We start from the raw sequence: 18,840 nt of genomic DNA, 5'->3' as shown, positions 1-18,840 counted from the left end.
CACGAAGATGAGCAAGGCCCTGTCTACTTGGAAAAGCAATGTGAAGAGAATGATCGAGAAAGGTGAGAGTTATGAGAAGATCAAGGAGAAAAATCCTTCGATCACCGAAGATGACTACAACGACTTCAAGATCAATTGCTCGAGCACCGCAAACTCCCAATCAAGTCAGTGGGGGAAAGAAATGCGGGAGCTGAACATAGGGGAACACACACTCGATCCCGGCGGTTACAGAGTGGCGGAGCCTATATGGGACAAGGAGGAGGCGGACCATGCCGAGCAAGGCCTACCGCCCCTCTTCGATGAATACGGTGACAAGCAGACCAGGAACTTTGTCAGGGCCCGGTACAAGAAGGACCCGAAAACAAAGGAGCTTACCACGGATCCGAAGACCAGGAATCTTGAGCTTGTTCTGGTAAGGAATACACCCCCGCGTAATTATCTCCATATGGTTGCATTCTAATTAATGAAGCCAAATTTCTAAATGGTTCACATTCCTTCCGCAGGCGACTGAAAGCAGTAGCGTGGGGTCGACTAAGAGCAACCCTTGGGACACCACTCTAAATAGGGTGTTGAATGTAATGAAGAACAAGGATAAGCTCAGTAAGCCGACGTCAGCTGGTCGTGTGGCCGGCAAAGGCTTGTCGACAAGATGGGGGCCATACTATACCGCTGGTGTGCGGAAGGAGAAAAAGACCAGCTCGGAAAGCCAGGCGCGCGAGGTTCAAGAACTCAAGGCACAGGTGGCGCGGATTCCGGAGATTGTCCAAGAGCAAGTGGAACAACGACTCGGAGCGACGATCACCGCCATTGTGCCTACCTTGATCTCGGGGTTGAGTGCGTGGATTGCGGGCGGCCAACAGGGGCCGCCCCCGATTCCTAGCTTCACGGCCAGCAACTCGCAGAATGCGATGGCGGGGCCATTGGTGTCTCCGGTGGAGGCGGCATTGGTGTCTCCGACGCCGGCACGGGAGCTTAATGCACCCGGGTGTACGTCGGCCGGCACCTCTGCAGCAAGCGACCCCTCCGTCAACTACACGCCCGCCGTTGGCGGTGCCTCGACATTAGCCGAGCTCGACGCCATCATCACGGTAACTAATTAAGCCTCTCTCGGCCGAGGACTTCATCTCCTTGCCTTTGACTAGGCATCCCTGACGCCCTACATGTTTTCGCAGGGCGCCGCCGACGTTCCGTGCACTCTCCTGCACTTCGTGAACAACGAGTTGGTCGATGTCGCCAAGGGCAAAATCGTTCAACCGGGCAACCCCTTGTTCCACGGTACCCAGATGCCACCCAACTTGTTTAGGGTTCAACTGGTTCGGGTGCTGCCAGGCTACGACGAGTTGTTACCTCCGATTCGACCCGTCGGGGCCGACGATGATGACGTGATGACCCTCAGCGCCTGCCTGAGCTGGCCCCTGCTTTGGCCGAAGAGCCAGATTCGTTTGGGGGCGGGGGACACCACCCCAAAGACAACACCGCCAGTCGTGCCGGTGCCAAGTCGGCCCCATGGCAAGACCGCCGCAACGGTGCCGGACATCCCTATGCCATTGGATCCAAACATGCATATGGCACAGGATCAGAATGACGACGACGACGATACATTTGGCAACGTCGATCAGTACTTTGCCGAACATGGGTACGATGGCGACTTCATGGGGGCTCCTTCTCAAGAACCCAACCCAACAAAAGACGTGCGCGATCTAGCTGGTACCGCGGAGAAGCCAAGTTGCAACAGGCGTCGTCTGCCGTTCAGCTCTCAGGAGACGCCTCCAGCTGCCGACTTCACCGAGCCTCAGATAGGCAAGGTGCGAAATATTATCAGCCCAAACACACTCAAGAAGGCGGTCTGTGAGCAGAACTTGGTCCCATTACAGGAGAAGAAGAAGGCACGCAAAAGAAAGACTAACAATGGTGCGAGCCAGCCGGCACCGAGTACGATCCGTGCTCAGGACGGGCCACCTTCACCTGAGGATATCTCGAGGAGGGTGCATGTGGTGGGTAGGGCGATGCTACCGACAAATATGCTCAATGCTGCAACCGGTGTTATGCGGAGTCTGCATGACAGTGTTCTTTCTTTGGAGAAGCGGCATTTCAGAGAGAAGGATGTGGCATACCCGGTTTTCGCGGCCAAGGTGCCAGAGGGTAAGGGCTTTGTGGATAACTCCATCGGGCGTACGATCGTCCTGCGGTTTGATGACATCCATGCTATGATGAACCTTCATCCGCTGCACTACACCTTCGTTTGGCTATTTTCGCTGAGTATCGAGATGCGGATCATTCGCGACAAGACCCCGGACATCGTGATAGTCGACCCCTTCTACATGCGTGCCAAGATCTTGGGCAGCGCTGGGGACCGGCAAGTCGCGAGTTCTTACCTCGAAGGCGTCATTCTGGCAAACCAAGATAAGGATAACTTCCTCGTGCCTTACTTTCCCGAGTAAGTCCTCCCCTCAACCGGCCCGTAACATATGAATTCTTAGATTTCGATCGTTTTTCTTTTAACATTCCGTGTTTTCTGCGGTGACACACATTCTCATCCTCCTAAGCCCCAAATATTCCATGGCCACGTATTTCGACCCGGATCGTCAGTCGAACGTAGACTACACAAATGTCAAGAAGGTTCTTGATGATGTTCTCCCCGGCTACGCCAAATCTGGAGGCACCTTCACCAGACCTATTCGTAAGTACGGCAAGCACGTGTTCTCCCACAATACGACGTTCTGCTGCGTCAAGCAGCCGCCTGGCGGTCAGAAGGGTGCCTACTACGCCATCCATCACATGCGGGCGATCGTACGGGACCATCATCAACTTCTGCTACCGAGTAAACTCAAAGATTGGGCAAAGAGCGTGTCGGCAATCCAGGACGCGGACCTCCGACAAGAATTCTTTTGCATCCAGTCGGAGTTTGCGGAAATCATCCATCAAGATGTCCTTCGTACCTCGGGGCAGTTCTACCTCAGAAATCAACCGTCCAACAGTGACATCGACACAATGCTACAAATGCAGGCTGACAACGCCCGTTCTTTCATGACTCCCACGATAGACGGCGGCTTCATCCACGCTCCGGTCCCTTGAGTCGAGTCAAAAGCAGTGATGTTGTGTCTAGTTCTGAAACATCGATTGGCTCATGTTGTAATTAAACTTTAATGAACTTGTAGTATGTCTCTTTGGTTTCGAGAGTCGTTCAACTTAGATGTAATCGATGCTATTAATGTCTTGCTTTTCTCTTCCGATCGTTCTGTTGCATACTTATATATTGCTTATGTATTGTCTGTGAATTGGTACTAACATTTCGTTTGGCTAGTGCATAGCGATGCCGACGTATGTCGTGTACAAGGGTAAGGTTCCCGGAGTCTACGACGACTGGGAGGAGTGTCGGAGACAGGTTCACCGATTCAGCGGTAACAGTTACAAAGGGTACACCACTAGGGCCGAGGCCGAATCTAGATACGCCCGCTATCTAGCGGGAGAGGGGAGGGAGCGTTGGAGGAACCGGATGAAGACAAGTTTCATCGTGATGATGCTCATCGTGATGACCGCAGCTCTCTTCTATGTGATGGTAGTTTAGATGATCGATATCGACTTGTAATGTGAAGACAAACTCGCTACTCGTGGTCTCGAGACTTGTAATATAATGTTCTATCTTTGTTCGGTCTTTTCAATTCGGAGACTAATATGATGAATTGTATTCAGAGACTAATCTTCTATTGTATTCGATGAATCTGTTGTTGATGTGTGCTGTCTATATTTTGTCCAATTATACATTTTGTAACCTGTGCAAAAAACAGAAAATAAAAAAATAAAAAAAACCTAATATTCATACTAATGGCGCATCACACCACAGTGCGCCATTAGTATGCCAAAGAATACTAATGGCGCATCATTAGACAGTGCACCATTAGTATGCCGAAGTTACTAATGGCGCATCTTGCTGTTGTGCGCCATTAGTATGCCAAAGCACCTGGGTATACATGGCCCCCTAGGAGGCATACTAATGGCGCACTGTTGTATATACTAATGGCGCATCCAGTGGTGCGCCATTAGTATACCAGATACTAATGGCGCATCAAGTGGTGCGCCATTAGTATACCAGATACTAATGGCGCACCAGTGGTGCGCCATTAGTAAAATATACTAATGGTGTGGCACTAATGGCGCACCACTGATGCGTCATTAATGGCCAAATTAGGTGCGCCATTAGTAGGCCTTTTCCTAGTAGTGCACCCATGCCGCCCATACCACCGCCACCCATGCCGCCCATGCCAACCATGGCTCTTTTTTCGACCAAGACTTCTTCACGGGCAAGATTAATGTACTCATTTTGCTTCTCATTGAGGGTAGATGTGTCCATGAAGAACAAGTACTTCTCCCATTCCAACAACCTAGTTCACTCCTCCATGGCCAATTTCTTCTCCTCCAATGCCACCTTCCTCTCCTCGGCCGCCACCCTCCTCTCCTCGGCCGCGTCATCTTGGTTCCTTACCATCTTCCTCATCTCATTCGCTTCCTTTCTTGCATTCACAATAGTTTCCATAGCATTTTTTAGCTCGTCATCTCCTTTCATCTTCTTCTTTTCTTTTTCTTCTTTCTTGCATCCATCCGGCCTTTTTGGCTTGGAGTACGAAACCGAGTTTGGTGTAGGGCTTCTCTTGCCGTCATTACTTGATGCCTCCTCCTCATCATCATCCAAACCAATAGTTCACTTGTGTTTGTTGCTCTCCTCATCATCGAAACCATCACGGTTCTTCCATTTCTCATCATCGTTCAGTTCTTCATAGCAATGAGGGAAGGTAAATGGTCTCCCTTTCTTGATCTTCCCTTTCTTGATCCTCTTCTCCTCTCCTTGGAATAGGTTTTGTGCAATAGGTTTTGTAGTCCTCGGCCTTGAAACACCAAGAAGAAGCATGATGAACATCGAAGAATCATGAAAGAAATGGCACTTACCCTATCTCTATCATTAGTGCCACTTGGGTTCAACGTGTCAACCGCCTTAAGTGCGTTCATTGTCGACCACCGGGAGCGAAGAGATCTTCCGGAGCGGTCAATTCCACTTCTGTTGTGTAGATCAAAGTGTTCCTTCATCCGGAGCCAATATGCATCTCTACTTTGATCCCCTCCAATGGCGGGATCCCTCGACACTTGCAACCAAGTATTGCATAGCAAGATGTCTTCGCCCATGGTGTAGTTGCCCCCTCTTCCTTTATGTGCATCTACGATGCCCTCACCATCCTCGTCCACCTCAAACTCATGATCATCGAAATGCATCTCATTGGTTTGAGACCAATGAGAATTGTTGGAGCCAACACCCATAGTTGACATATACGCCTCATCATTGAAACTACAAAGTATATACAACAAAGAAAATATAAGCTATCCATATGTATGCATTCAAACAACAACAACAACAACAACAACAACAACAACAACAACAACAACAACAACAACAACAACAACAACAACAACAACAACAACAACAACAACAAAAAGTGGGTGAAATTTTACCTTATGGGCATTTCATCGAACACCTTGTGCGCGTCGGCCGCCGGCTCAACAAGTGAGCTCGTCGGCGCTTCGATCGCCGCCGCGTCCGTCGCACACCCTACAAGCTTCTTATTCGGCCGCCTAGAGGAGCCGTCCGCCGCCTGTTCTTCTTCGCGGACACCTTGCCCTTCTTCGCCCGTATCACATTTGGGAGCTTCGAGAGGGAGGCACGTGACTTCCCAGCGGGCGCCGGCGCGACGCCACCCGCCGCCGAGGCCGTTCGTGGCGGCATGAAAAGGCCGCGTGCGATGCCGGTGCTTGGAGGCGCACCGGCGGAGGCGACGCCAAAGCTCCCTGCGCTAGGGTTTGCGGCGGCGGCGGAGGGGTCGCGGCGCATCCGTCCATCGGGCGAATTCACCGGTGGCGGCGCGGGCGGGGCAAAAGCGGCACAGCAGAGAGGGTGCGGCGCGCGGGAGCGGGCGCAGCAAATAAATGGCACATGATGGCGTTTCGACCAGCGTTGAACTACTTATCCCGCGCGCGGTTTTAGCGCCTCCGTTGGAGCTCCCGGAGCGGTTGCGCGTGCAGAAAACCCAAAATTTACAGCGCGGCTGTTGGAGATGCTCTAAGCCTAAGATTAATAAAGGCATGTACAATGATGACATATGGATACATATGGTCCGTGGAAAAAAAGTAGTTCGGTCCAGTTACACTGATTTGTTTTCCCAACGCAAACTACTACTAGTGAGCCTCATCAAGAAATAGAAAATATAAATTTTAACACATATTCATCTCTACTCTTCACTTTAATTTTTTCAGCTTTTACGTCAGACCATAATTTTCCTCCCAAGTAACTGCGTCGTGTAAAGGATCCAGCTTCCCTATCCGAACATACTTTCCTTGTCATCCTATCCTACATGGCACATGAGGCATCAGTGTAAGGCTATGCATTGCCATGCCCTAACTAGCTTCTTCTTTGAGCTGGAGATCAATTAACAACTACTAGTAGATTGGTACATTAAATGCGTGCATTGCTCATTAGGGGCTGTCTAGACCTGAAACCCTCTGCGGCTCGGTTCTAAACCCGCGATTAGCAATATTATTACACACAGTAAACCACTTTTGGTGGTACGTTATCCCTGACATGGGATTAGTGGACCCCGACCGCAGCAGGCTCTATGCGCACCTGCTTCCACTTGCATGCGTGGCCGTTGTGCCTGGTACGATCGTACGTAGCGCGATCGACCTTCTTTTTTTTCCATTTCGTCGCTACTCGACGCTCCTTAGTCCTGTCAGGCCAGCCACGCAGGCAGAGCATCTCTACCGCGTGGTAGAGCAACTTTTCTTGGACAGGAAGATGATCGATTGGTTCGTCTCTCTCACATATCTGATGCTCCGTTGCTTTGAGTTACCATCTCCATCGTGATCCCTGAGATTTTACTTCCTTCATTCAATCTACCACGGTTGTTCGATCCAGTAAATCAAAAAGAAGAAGGGGGCGTTGGTGTGCGGTGCTCAAGTGCAGTAGTTTGTAGTACATGCATGCATACGTAGGCCCCCATCCAGTAATAAATCAAATTACCATTAGGCTGGCTTGAATGGTGAGCTTTATCAAAATCAACGAACAACAATCAATAAGTAAACTTATTAATAACCTATGTAACTTGCATTAGGGTTTTCTTCCTTCCTATCCAAGGCCAACCAGCTTGTAACTGCCCGCACATGCCTACGTAAGCCTCCACCTAATAAAGCTGTCGTGCCCAGAGCAAGAGCTCGATCATTCGGTCCAAGCCTGGTTGATGCGGTGCACTGTACTCTCTATGGGCAAAAGGACAGAAAGATCCTTCAAAATAAAGCAAAGCATCGCAACGATCGCGAGAAAACGAGAAGCAAAACCGCCTGGCTCAGGGGTAGAATAGTCATAATGCGGTACATTCGAGATCCATTCCTTTCTCGATATAACAATAATACTAGACATACAGGGTGATTGATACAAAACTTTACAGGGCTCGGACGCAGCACCATCCGCACCGCCTCTCCTCCTCTTCCTCCGAGCACCACCACCAACTCTCTGCGCCTCCGATCTCGAGCAAGCAGAGGTGCAGCGACCGCCCTCCAGCGCCATGGCACTAGTCCCCGCCCCCTCGCGCCTGCTAGTCCTTGTGGACGCCCCCGCGGGCTCGGTCCACTCCTCCCCCCGGCTGATGCTGGCACCGGCGGGCATTCGGCTCCCCTCCGGGGTACGCGCCATCGCGGCAGTGAACGGCCGCCTCGCCACCGTCATCGCCGAGGCGACGGGGACGAGGGGCTACGGACCAAGGCGCACGCCGGCCAGCGTCATCTCCGAGGAGGAGACGGGGATGTGGGGGTGGGGCTACGCGCCTGCCCTTCTCACGCTCGCGCTCGCCCCAAGGCGCATGGAGGCCGGCGAAGGTCTACTCCAGGGCCGCGGATCTGATGCCGCGAGGGCGCTCGGACATGGTGATGGGGCCGTCGGAGGCTACTTCGGCCTCCCAGACGCCGCGGCCAAAAGTCAGGCCAAACAAGTGGCTGAGTTCGTCAAGCTCCGCGCCAGGCTCCTTGTCATGGCCGACAAGGTATGCTTCTCCTTCCTCTCGCCCTCTCCCAACCCAAGTAAGCATCGTCATGGCCATCAGGGTTTTAAATCCCACCTGTCCTGTCATAGGGGTAAATAAACTGATGTGTGCTTCTTATATACTAGATGTATCGTCGCTGAACGGAAAGTAAATATACGTTCGAAGCAGCCCTAATTTCCCGATTCCCTTTAATCTGCGGATTTGCTATTTTACGCTGGAGTGTTTTCAATTCGCTGTCATCCAATTTTAATTGTGTCTTTCGGATCTCGCGCTGAGTTATGTGGTTTTCGGGCGCGGTTCTCGTCGCGGGCGCGGGTTTTCCCTATCGGACGCGGTTCTCGTCGCGGGCGCGGGTTTTCCCTCTCGGGCGCGGTTCTCGTCACGGGCGCGGGTTTTCCCTCTCGGGCGTGGGTTTACCCCCTTAGCGCTGCCTGTGTATCTTATTTTCTTTTTCTTTTCCCCCCGCCTTTTGAGTTTTTCCCCTTTCATTTGGGTGCGCTGCTTCGATAAGGGAGAGGGGCAGAGAGGGAGCAATATGCAGAGGCGCTCGAGCGGCAGAGGCGAGGAGGCAATTCCGTCTCGTTCTTGCCGTTTTGATTCCCTCAGTGTAGGCGCTGGTAGGTTGTTCGTTTAGATGTTGGTCATCTGAATAGGGTTAGGGTTTGTGATTTTTTTCCGGTAGTATTGCTTCGTATGGCTTGCCCTCTGCATGTCTAGTTGTACCATCTGGTAGGGTTAGGGTTATGGTTTGTCATTTTTGTTGTAGTTGTAACTGTTTTTAGCTTGCTTGTTGATGCTATTGTTGTGTACCAGATTTATAGGAGATTGGTCTGGCTCGTGCCCTGCTTTGTGTTGTTCTTCCATGTGGTAGGGGTTAGTGTTTGTGATTTTGGTTGTAGATAGAAGGCTTTAGGTAGCTTTGTTGATGTTATTCTCTTTAGCATTTCGTCTGCAAATGTTTTTGTAATGTTAACTCTGAATTACAGTGGATGTTAACTGCAAATTATACTGTAATGTATCCCATTATTACCCAATTACACTGTAATTTACTAACTGTCATATACCCCAGATAATTACTGAAATTACTGTAGTTTGTATGTTTCGTCTCTGTAATTGTTGTAGGTTTAATTACTATGTAATTGTGAGATAGTTTACACTGAATTTACACTCTCATTTTACCTCTGATAAATGGATAAATAACATAAGATGTCTTTCTTTTTTGGTACCAAAAAACTCTGCCACTTGATGGTTGAGTTTCACACAATGCAAATATAAGGTTGTTTTTACCAGTGTGCACTTGACTACTGGTTGATCATAGGACTAGTATGTGACCTTATTGCTAGGCGTATGTCAAACACATACAAAAATTAATTGATAAGCATTGGATCATTTATGCTAACCTCCTACTTAAAAACTTTTTCCTTCGTTTAATTGGTTTAGGTGCCAATGCCGGGGGGGGGCAGAGGTGCGCGCCCTCATGCCTGAACTCAATTTTGTGGACTTAACGGCGCCCATTTTTCATTGGGTCGTTCCCCGCATCAACAGTAGACTCCGTGCGATCATGGGAGAACAAGTCTATAAAGGATTGATCGATTGGGACATTGATTTGACCAGTCTCAAGGCGGAGCAAATTGTTCTTATCACCAGTTGCTCCAGCATCACCTCGCTGATTGAGATGCTCATAGTGAGTCATCTCTTGTCCTAATCCTTATACCGATGCACGCGGTTGAATAACTTGTCTTTGGATTATCTAAACCATTAATCTGTTATATATAGGCTCAGATGAAGTACTCTATTATGCACTCTTCTCCAAGTAACTCAGCATTGCGAATTGATCATCCTGTTTATGATCTTGCTCCAAAGTTTGTGAAGAATGTGAGTGTTTAAACCGTTACTCTGTAATTATTATCTTGCATTCTAGTTATGTGCTACTGACCACCACTTCAATCTGGTTATTAACTTCGTAACCACGTGTCCACATCCATCTTTGTAACAGTTGGCTGCCATTGCTGAAGGGCTGTTTGTGAACATAGATTTCCTGTGCTTCACTGTTCAGTAAGTATCTTTTGTATTTTTATTTCTTCCAGTTTTGGGTGCATCATGTGTTGGTGACAGTTAGCAAATTATTTCTAATTCATTTGTACGCTGCCGTTGCATAGGTCCCCTGTTACTATGCAGCAAATGGTTGCAAACACCTCCAAGGGATTACTTCAGGTGTTCGAGGCTGTCAATGACTTTCATCAGGTGTTTAACTCAGCAGTTGAGAATGACGTGGAGATGCTGAACGAGTTGCGGATGTATCATAAAATTCTCCAGGCTGAGGACTACAAGGCTTCGGTAATATTTTCTATTAGTTTTTAATTCATGTCTCTGGAACTTACAGCCACAAAAGAAAATAATCTCTGAAACCTGTGTATTTCTGTAGGAGTACTTGGTTGGACCACTGGAAAGGCATCTGGATATTGTGACAAGGAAGCTCTACAACCTCGATAAGGAGTTGAGGCCGCTGCGCCTACGTGCTTAAGCTAGCTGCGCTCACTTTAGAATTTGCTTCTGAGATGGTCCTTTGGTCGACCGTGATAGTTAATCTCTATCGAATTTGGATTGTGATATTTAATTGCTAAGTTAACCGTGGATGTTGCTTGAAGCTGTCTGTATTGCTTTGCTAAAATTGTGGAGTTATGGCCAAACGGTGCATGTTCCCATTCAACATGCTGTTTTTTCTTGAACGCAAATTGCTTGATTATAATCAGCGCCTCGGTGAAGTAATGCACCGAAATAGCAGGTGTCTGCTCCAGCGTAGCATAGTATAGCATGCCATGAATCATCCTTCATGAAATCAAATTCAAGTCAGCAAATTGTGCCCTTCGCCTTTTTTTCATTAAACACTAATGAGACGAGTAGAAATTTAGCCTTTGCTTGGAATTAAAAAATAGTAAGAAGCATAAAGAACTCATTGAATTTTACAGAACACGAAAAGGTTATGCTGAAGATTCATCAAATATCAGATAACTTGCTATGCAAACTGGGCCTTTTGCCTCTTTTTCCCACATGCAACATAAATGAGACGTGGTACAAACTTTGCCTCTGTTTCAGAATTGAAAACCAGTGAAAAAATGTAGAGGAATAAATGACATATACTAGCACAGAAAGGCAATGCTGAAAATTCAAGTCCTCAAAGGCTGAAGCAGAACTTGCTGCGCAAAACTGTTGTAATGCCACTAAGCATTTCAGAAAATGTTGTTACATCACTACATCAGGAGGCATGTACAGCTCCTCAGGGTTGTTGCTCCAACAGACAACAGAATGTACACAGGGAAAACCAGTAAAACCTCTTATTCCTGCTAGAGTTAAAAATTGTCGCTGTTCTCAACAAATGCCGACAAATGCCTAACAACTAACCGTCTATGATCCTTGTTGGTTTCTTTACCTGTCAACTCTATCGCGCCCTTCATTATCCGCGAGTAGAGCCTCTCGAGCTGCGGCACCCCATAGCCCACGGTGAGCTCCATGAAGCGCTGCTTCAAGCCTTCCAGCTGTTCAAGCGTGTCATCGCTGGTAGGCATGGCAGAATCTTCGCCATTGTCAGTCTCCATTGGGTCGGGAGGAGAACCAGGTAGAATTGGAGGTGCTTCATCTGGTGCTTTGTCAGCTTCTTTCAAAGGGCCATTTGAATGTGGTCCTTTTGGAGCTTCCTCTGGGGAAGTTGGCTTTGACAGATCTACATCATCAGAAGACGTTCCATCTCTTGCTGTCGATTCTTTGGCAGAGGTGCCTGAAACAAAGGTCAGCTCAATATATTTATTTTGTACCACACTTGATATGCAAGATTGCAAACCCAACAGTCGGTCAAGGATAGAAGATTACCATGTTCGTTTTCGGTGCTTTTCTTGTGCCGCTTTAGCACCTCATAACTTCGTGACAGATCAACTTCTGGTTGTACATTACGAAGCCTCGCACTTGTTCTAGTAACAGAAACTAACTGAACAACAGGCGGCGCTTGAAGAATGGAGCTATCCTCATCATCCATAGCCTGCAGTGGTCCCCCTTGTGCAGCAATTTTATCACAAAAGGATACCAATGACGGGTCCATCTGTGACAACATACCTTGCACCTGACCGAAGATAAGCATTAGTCACACAAACAAACAGAGGTCTAGTCAACAATCAAATACAGCAACAACTATTGAACAAACAATATACCACATCTCGGAGTTCACATGCTCTGCTCACGATCCTAGATCCATTGTAATCGTCGCCATTATAAGTCTGCAAAATTAGTAAAATAGTTAGCATCAAACTTGCAGATACAGTAGTCCCAAAAACTTCAGTCATTGTGTTAGTTGGCATCTTCAGAAATATCACAACAAACTATTGCTACAGTTGTTACAAAGGTTAGGTCATTTTTTCAGTTACCATAATCAGAAAGATCAGTATTGAACTGTAACGTACTTGCCATGAAAGTATATGACCAAAACACGTGTAACTTGAGTGGAAAAAAATCAGTTGCCATCATCATAAAAAATATTATCAAATTCCATGGTACTCCCTCCGTCTCAAAATTCTTGTCTTAAATTTGTCTAGATACAGATGTATCTAACACTAAAACGTGACTAGATACATCCGTATGTAGATAAATCTAAGACAAGAATTTTAAGACGGAGGGAGTACTTGCTATGGATGTATGATCAGAACATATGTAACATGAGTGGAAAACTAAATGACCCAAAAGAAAAACTCAAACCTTTGCATTAGTGACTATAAGATTAATATCCTTCAAAAATGCTGCCTGAGAGAAGTACTGTCCAGAGTCCACCCGCTGCAAGACAGCAGCCATATCCATGGGGTTGTGAACTATTGTTCGATAGTCAGGTACTTCCTCTTCTGATACTGGGAAGTGAAATGCAGTGAACCTTTTGTTGTATAGAATGCTGAAAAGATGAAGTGTGATTATTTCCATCTGGTTTGAATATCAAGTGAACAAATACTGTCTAAGATACTAGAGACCTTTTGCATATGCAACAGAAGATAAAGTCTCAGAATTTATATACTGAAAAAACTCAAGCTTGAGAAATTACCTCAAAAGGGCGAGTATTCAGCTATCTAAAGTTCAAAATACACATCAAATGCATTTACACATCTTACTACAACTAAGTTCAAAATATAAGTATATAACATGACAGCTGACAGCCTAACACTAACTTAGCTCACTTTGCAGTTACTCCCTCCGTCCCAAAATATAAGAACGATTTTGACACTTAACATAGTGTCAAAGACGTTCTTATATTCTGGGACAGAGGGAGTACCTTCCAAATGTAACACAATGTTCAGTTCGTCGGCAGCATAGAAGGGAGATTATATATATCATATATTAGCTTAATTTTTTAGTTACAATCAACCGGTTATTTTTTACTGGAGATGATGTTAGAACCAGGAGCATTACTGAACCACACAAACTTTTTATTTTGAAATATCTTGTGTCACCATATGACCTGAACTGAGTATTCATCTCGAACAAAACTGCTAAGCAAAGGTCATGCTAGCTAGCACTCTTTCAATCAACTCAATATGGATCCCAAGATTAAGAATAAGCATGAATTGGGGATTGGCTAAAGAATGGTCAGGCAATTTTTCAATGTTGTCTAACAGAAGTGTTAGACGTATTAAAGTATTAATGTTGCCTACAATAGTTAATTGCTGAGAACTGAGAAAAAACGAACAAAACAGAGAAATATATGCAACAATGTAAAGGAGTAAATTGCAGACCGGTTACAAATATCTCGTAGACACATTCTCATTCGACGAACAGCGTGTTGCTCAGCTTCTGCCTTAGCTTTCAGCTCAGAAACCTTAGGCCCATCTACTTTCTTTGGTGCTTTTGGAAGATCGATAGACTTTTTCTCTTTCGACTTGCTTCTTGAATCTTCCATTTGAAGTGAGAGCAGTGACTCAAACAGTATACTAAAGTATCTTGATCTATCATCATCACTTGGTCGATCCACTTGATATCTATCAAACAGAAGATTTTGTTGATGAAAAATAAGACAAGTAAGAGAAAATGCACTGAACCTGATGTGAAGCATGCAACACTGATCCAGCAATAAAGTGATATACAGTGAACTGAAATTAGCAAGCATGTCAACAAACAAACAAAAAAGAACAAATCCTGTTCCTGTCAATGGGCCTATTAGTAAACACACCCCTTGCCCATGCGAAGGGTACGTGAAGCAGCCAACACTATACAGCCAAAAAAAGGAAAAGAACTTGTTCCAGTCAATGACCTATTAGTAAACATACCCCCTTGCCCACGCAAAGGATACTGTTCCATGCTTTTTGAATGGATAACAATGTGATGCTAAGGACATCATTCAAGCATTTACAGAGCTCGAAAGAGTTAAAAAAAACTGAACAATCAAGCAGTAATATGTTTCCTAAACCAATGAAAACAAAGTTCAACATGGTATGCATCTAAGACAAGAACTAAGTCAAAACAACCAGGCAAAACAGAATTAACATTCCTCCAGGAACATACACATTACGAGAAGAAAATATGGAAGCACACTCTTCTTCGAGGTCATCAAAGGCCACTGATGATGTTCCTAGCAACAATACTGGAAGATTGGATGCCAATTCATTCAGAAGAGTCAATAACACTGCCCTAAGCTGTTCATGTGCCTGTAACGTTAAAAATCAAGTAATTAGCTGCATAACTAAGCCAGTATTTACTCAAGAATCATTTCATGGTACCAAAGGTTATGGCTAGGACTTCATGCACTAACCGTATCCCACCAAAGATGGAACTGTGGCAAGTATAGTATGGACGGTGTTGTTCTCCTTGCTTCCCCAAAAATATGCACGAGAGCTTCTTCAGGTGTCTTTGCACTTGGATCAGAGAGAAGAGATGGCAGCCCCAAGGAGTGCACAGGAAATTTCTCAAGCTCATGCAAAACAGCTGGCCCAACATGATCCTGCTAAGCTAAACCACGTTAGTAAGAAAAAAGGCACAACATACTTACAATATATCCAAATAAAAGAGAAACCCTACCAGTCCAACACCCTCAACGCCACACATCAAAAGGCGAGGCCTATAAACAAGAGGGATGGAAGATCCATATGAAAGGGTAGAGTATTTGCTAAGATCCAATGCTGAAAGGTAAGGAAAAATATCAGAAATCCTTTCCATTACCTTCTCAAGATGTCTCTTCAAACATGGAGCAATAACCGGTGACAGTGGTCTTGAATGCACAATTGATCCCCTATGTGCAGCTGGAGTTATTGTAGACATAGCTTCCAAGAAGTGGTTCCTCTCGACCCTGACCGAGTCTACATCAATGACAAACTTGTCATCACTTGTGTAAACCTGAGGATATTTCTCCCTAAATGCTCGAATAGCAGCTTCAGTACATAATGCTTTCAAATCAGCACCACAATACCCAACACAGCTCGCAGCAAGCTCCATCTTTAGCTCCTTTGGCGGGGGTTCCTTCCATTTCCGTGTATGAATGTCCAGAATTTCAGCTCGTGCCTCATAGCCAGGTAAAGGAAAATAGAACTCGCGATCAAAACGGCCAGGTCTACGCAATGCCCCATCAATGGCATCAATCCGATTGGTTGCTCCAATCAAAACAACTTGTCCACGTGAATCAAGACCGTCCATCAAAGCAAGCAATGTTGACACTATTGAATTGTGAATCTGCTCTTGCTTGCTAGATCTCACAGGGGCAAGGCCATCTATTTCATCAAAAAATATGATTGCAGGCTGATTCTTTTGAGCTTCCTCAAAAAGCAACTTGAGCTGCCTTTCAGCCTCTCCAACCCATTTACTAAGAACATCAGCTCCTTTTCGCATATAAAAGCTGACCTTCTGGCCAGCTTTAGAGGCAGCACAAGCTAATGCACGGGCAATCAATGTCTTCCCTGTACCAGGAGGTCCACAGAGAAGAACTCCCCTAGGAGGAGTTATGTGATAATTTGCAAAAAAATCTGGATACAACAAAGGGAAGAACACCATTTCCTTTAAACCATCAATGTACTCAGACAAACCTCCAATATCATTAAAACTTACACTCTCATCAATCTGCAGAGGCTGAATATCAGCTCCTCCCTTGGAACTTGGGCCAGCAGTTTGTGCCCCTGGCATCAGTGATGAAGTACTGACTCCAGTATCACCCTGATGACCCCATCCAGATGCTCCAGCATTGAGACCCCATGCTGCTGAATTATGCATGTCCAATCCACCCATAAGCCATGGTGGCATACCACCTCTCCCACTACGCATCCATGGCATGGATGGACCTTCATCCGGCTCATCCACGAGAAGAGAATCATCTGAATCATCTGGCATTGAGAAACGAGGGCGCTTATGCATGCGTGACCCACCTTTTTTTAAATACTTGCTGTTCTTTGGACCAATTCCTTGTACAAGTACTCTGCGGGGAGATTGTGGTCTGTGCTTCCCTTCCTTCTGTGGGGAGGGTCTACGAACTTCTGCACGATCCCTTAGATCATATCTCCTCCTAACTTCTTGCTCTTCCTCGCCGTCTTCATCATCTCCATCTTCTTCAGCTTCATCACCTCCATCAATCTCCTCTTCATTGGCACCGTCCTCTTCGACTTCATTGCCATTTTCTCTCTGATCTTGTTCATGTTCTTCTTCAGAACTTTCCTGATCATCATCAGAAACTTGGTATGGAAGATGCCTTTGTCCCCGCAGAGATCTTCTAGGCCTTAAACCTTCACGGCGGGGAATGGAGTTCGAGTTAGACATTTTATTGCGCTTCGGCCGTGCCGACACTTGATCATCCCCTTTACTCTTTGAAGAAGACCGATATCTGGGTCTCTGAAAAAATAAAAGGGAAAATATGAGCTGGTTCAAATAATAATCAGCAAACTGAGATGCCAATTGGGTAACAGTGTGGCTTCCAAAATTACAGTCATTACTGAGACTCTAGAAACTCACCATAAGGTCATCATCTTCCATACTGGAACTATCTGTGCCGTAGTCCTCCAGAGTTACAGACATTCTTCGCTTCCGCGTTGAACGGCACAAATTTGCTGCAATAGACTATAAAGAGGGCTATTATAATCAAGGTACTGAGCATAATGTAGCAACCCCACACAGAAATAAAGGCATTCCAGGTACAATGTTCAGGAGATAGCTTTCAGGAAGTGGTCAATCCCTCATGTTTCATACAATGAAGTTACATGAACCAGGCGTCCCTATACTAATAATAGCTTGAAAAGTGTCTATGTTTCCTATTTAACTGATGGACATATTTTATTCTGGGAAGTGTAAAAATCCAGTAAAAAATGCAGAATCAGGGATATAATGCTAACAAAGCCTCCATAGAAACCAAGACATTCCTTGCGGCTAAAATTAAGAGATGGATGGATAATAACTCCAATCATTAACATGCAAATAACAGCTGGTCAAAATAATGTATCATAAGACACGGTACACCAGATGACATCTTCAGCATATCAGGTAAGAACGTTTTTCAATGATAAAAACAAGCAAATCTCAAACAACTAGCATACAAAGTTGCTTACATCGGCAGGAGGTTCCCGTGCGGCTGGCTTGCGAAGAAGCTTCTTCGCAATCTGCGATGCAGCCGTCCGCTTCTTGTTGGAGTTCATCTTGTTGCGCATGTTGGGTGAGTAATACAGGTATCCCCGCCCGTAGTACTTGGGCCGCTGCCGCAGCCGGTCACTGGACCTCACCGGTGCAACCGACTCATCCCCCTTCCCGGCCATTCCCGCCATAACTCCCTCCTCCTCAGGCACTGCTGCTGCTGCTGCTGCCCATTGCTCCCTGAATCAGGCCAAGCACTCTGTCAGTTCCAGCCATCCCCCAAACCCTAGCCCCAAATCCACCAACCTGACGCGCATGCATGTGACATGCCAGGCAATAGCAATTCACTACTCGTGCATTACGAAATGGAACCCGCTGCGTACCCCGCCGAACCACGAATCCCCCAAAATACACATCGCAAATTCAAACCACGACGAGAAAAACCGCCCCCGAATCCACCCCGCCGAGCACCGATCGGGCGACCACGCCTCCGGCGAACCCGCGCGCGGCGAGCGACGCGGCGGCCCGCGGCAGAAACCCAAGCTAAACCCCCCAAAATGAGCCGCCAGGACGCGCAGAGAAAAAGGGAAACACCGGGGGCGCGCGGCGCCGGGAGCTGACCTCGGGGACTGGGGCGGCGGGGGCCCGGGGCCGCGGGCACCGGCCGGATTCGGGGCGGCGGCGCGGGCGGAGGCGGAGGCGGCTGTGGGCTCGCGAGGGTTTCCTTGGCGTCGGGGGTTTCGGAGCGGAGGGGACGACGCGAGGGTTTCCTTCCTTTCCTCACCTCGCCTCTCTCTCTTGCGCACGCGCCGGGCACGTGATGGGTGGTGGGCGCGTCCGTCGCGGCGTTCACATAGGGTTGGTGCGGGTGGGGTCACTGACAGGTGAGCGCCGGCGTCGCGTGGGGCCCGGTTGCAGCGGGCTGAGGGTGACGAATATCTGGGATTGGATGGGCTACGGAATTGTAATGGGGGATTTTCGTGGCCGTTCGATGTGGATCGGACGGTGGGGAGGGGATTTCCGGGATTAATGGGAGGTATATAATGCGCTGGTGTACCGTTGGAGGAGCAGGTACCCCGTCGCTTCTCTTGTCTGCCCGACCTAGCTCAGGATTCTCTAAACCCCTCTCGCCACACGGAATATTCTTTCAAACCCTCTCAAAATCGCACACAAGACATTTCTCCTAGAGTGA

General features: G+C 47.1%; 2 protein-coding genes across 5 annotated transcripts; one reads left to right on the top strand and one right to left on the bottom strand.

Moving 5' to 3' along the window:
* The first annotated feature begins 7,517 nt into the window (after nucleotides 1–7,517).
* Nucleotides 7,518–10,788, top strand: LOC119311125. Of its 2 annotated transcripts, none has more exons than XM_037586755.1 (6): nucleotides 7,518–8,078; nucleotides 9,519–9,762; nucleotides 9,855–9,953; nucleotides 10,075–10,133; nucleotides 10,238–10,415; nucleotides 10,504–10,788. In XM_037586755.1, the coding sequence occupies exons 1-6, from the start codon at nucleotides 7,939–7,941 to the stop codon at nucleotides 10,600–10,602; spliced, it is 819 nt and encodes a 272-aa protein (XP_037442652.1). In that variant the 5' UTR covers nucleotides 7,518–7,938; the 3' UTR covers nucleotides 10,603–10,788. The 2 variants fall into 2 exon arrangements, with proteins under 2 accessions (XP_037442652.1, XP_037442653.1); XM_037586756.1 differs by lacking the exon at nucleotides 7,518–8,078 and adding an exon at nucleotides 8,135–8,695.
* A 456-nt stretch (nucleotides 10,789–11,244) lies between these two features.
* Nucleotides 11,245–18,414, bottom strand: LOC119311123 (ATPase family AAA domain-containing protein At1g05910-like). 3 transcript variants are annotated; one of them, XM_037586754.1, is made up of 12 exons: nucleotides 18,270–18,414; nucleotides 17,627–17,888; nucleotides 17,037–17,141; nucleotides 15,123–16,916; nucleotides 14,857–15,045; nucleotides 14,610–14,752; nucleotides 13,844–14,086; nucleotides 12,822–13,008; nucleotides 12,281–12,346; nucleotides 11,946–12,192; nucleotides 11,509–11,853; nucleotides 11,245–11,419 (listed from the first exon to the last, which is right to left on the bottom strand). In XM_037586754.1, exons 2-12 carry the CDS (start codon nucleotides 17,837–17,839, stop codon nucleotides 11,322–11,324), a joined length of 3,630 nt encoding a protein of 1,209 aa, XP_037442651.1. In that variant the 5' UTR covers nucleotides 17,840–17,888; nucleotides 18,270–18,414; the 3' UTR covers nucleotides 11,245–11,321. The 3 variants fall into 3 exon arrangements, with proteins under 3 accessions (XP_037442651.1, XP_037442649.1, XP_037442650.1); XM_037586752.1 differs by having other exon boundaries at nucleotides 11,245–11,853; XM_037586753.1 differs by having other exon boundaries at nucleotides 11,245–11,853; nucleotides 15,264–16,916.
* Nucleotides 18,415–18,840: the final 426 nt, after the last annotated feature.

The sequence above is a fragment of the Triticum dicoccoides genome, chromosome 5B (assembly GCF_002162155.2).
Source record: "Triticum dicoccoides isolate Atlit2015 ecotype Zavitan chromosome 5B, WEW_v2.0, whole genome shotgun sequence".
In the NCBI taxonomy this organism is placed as follows: Eukaryota; Viridiplantae; Streptophyta; class Magnoliopsida; order Poales; family Poaceae; genus Triticum; species Triticum dicoccoides.
Note: the sequence above shows the minus strand (reverse complement) of the source record. Positions and strands in the feature narration are given on the sequence as shown.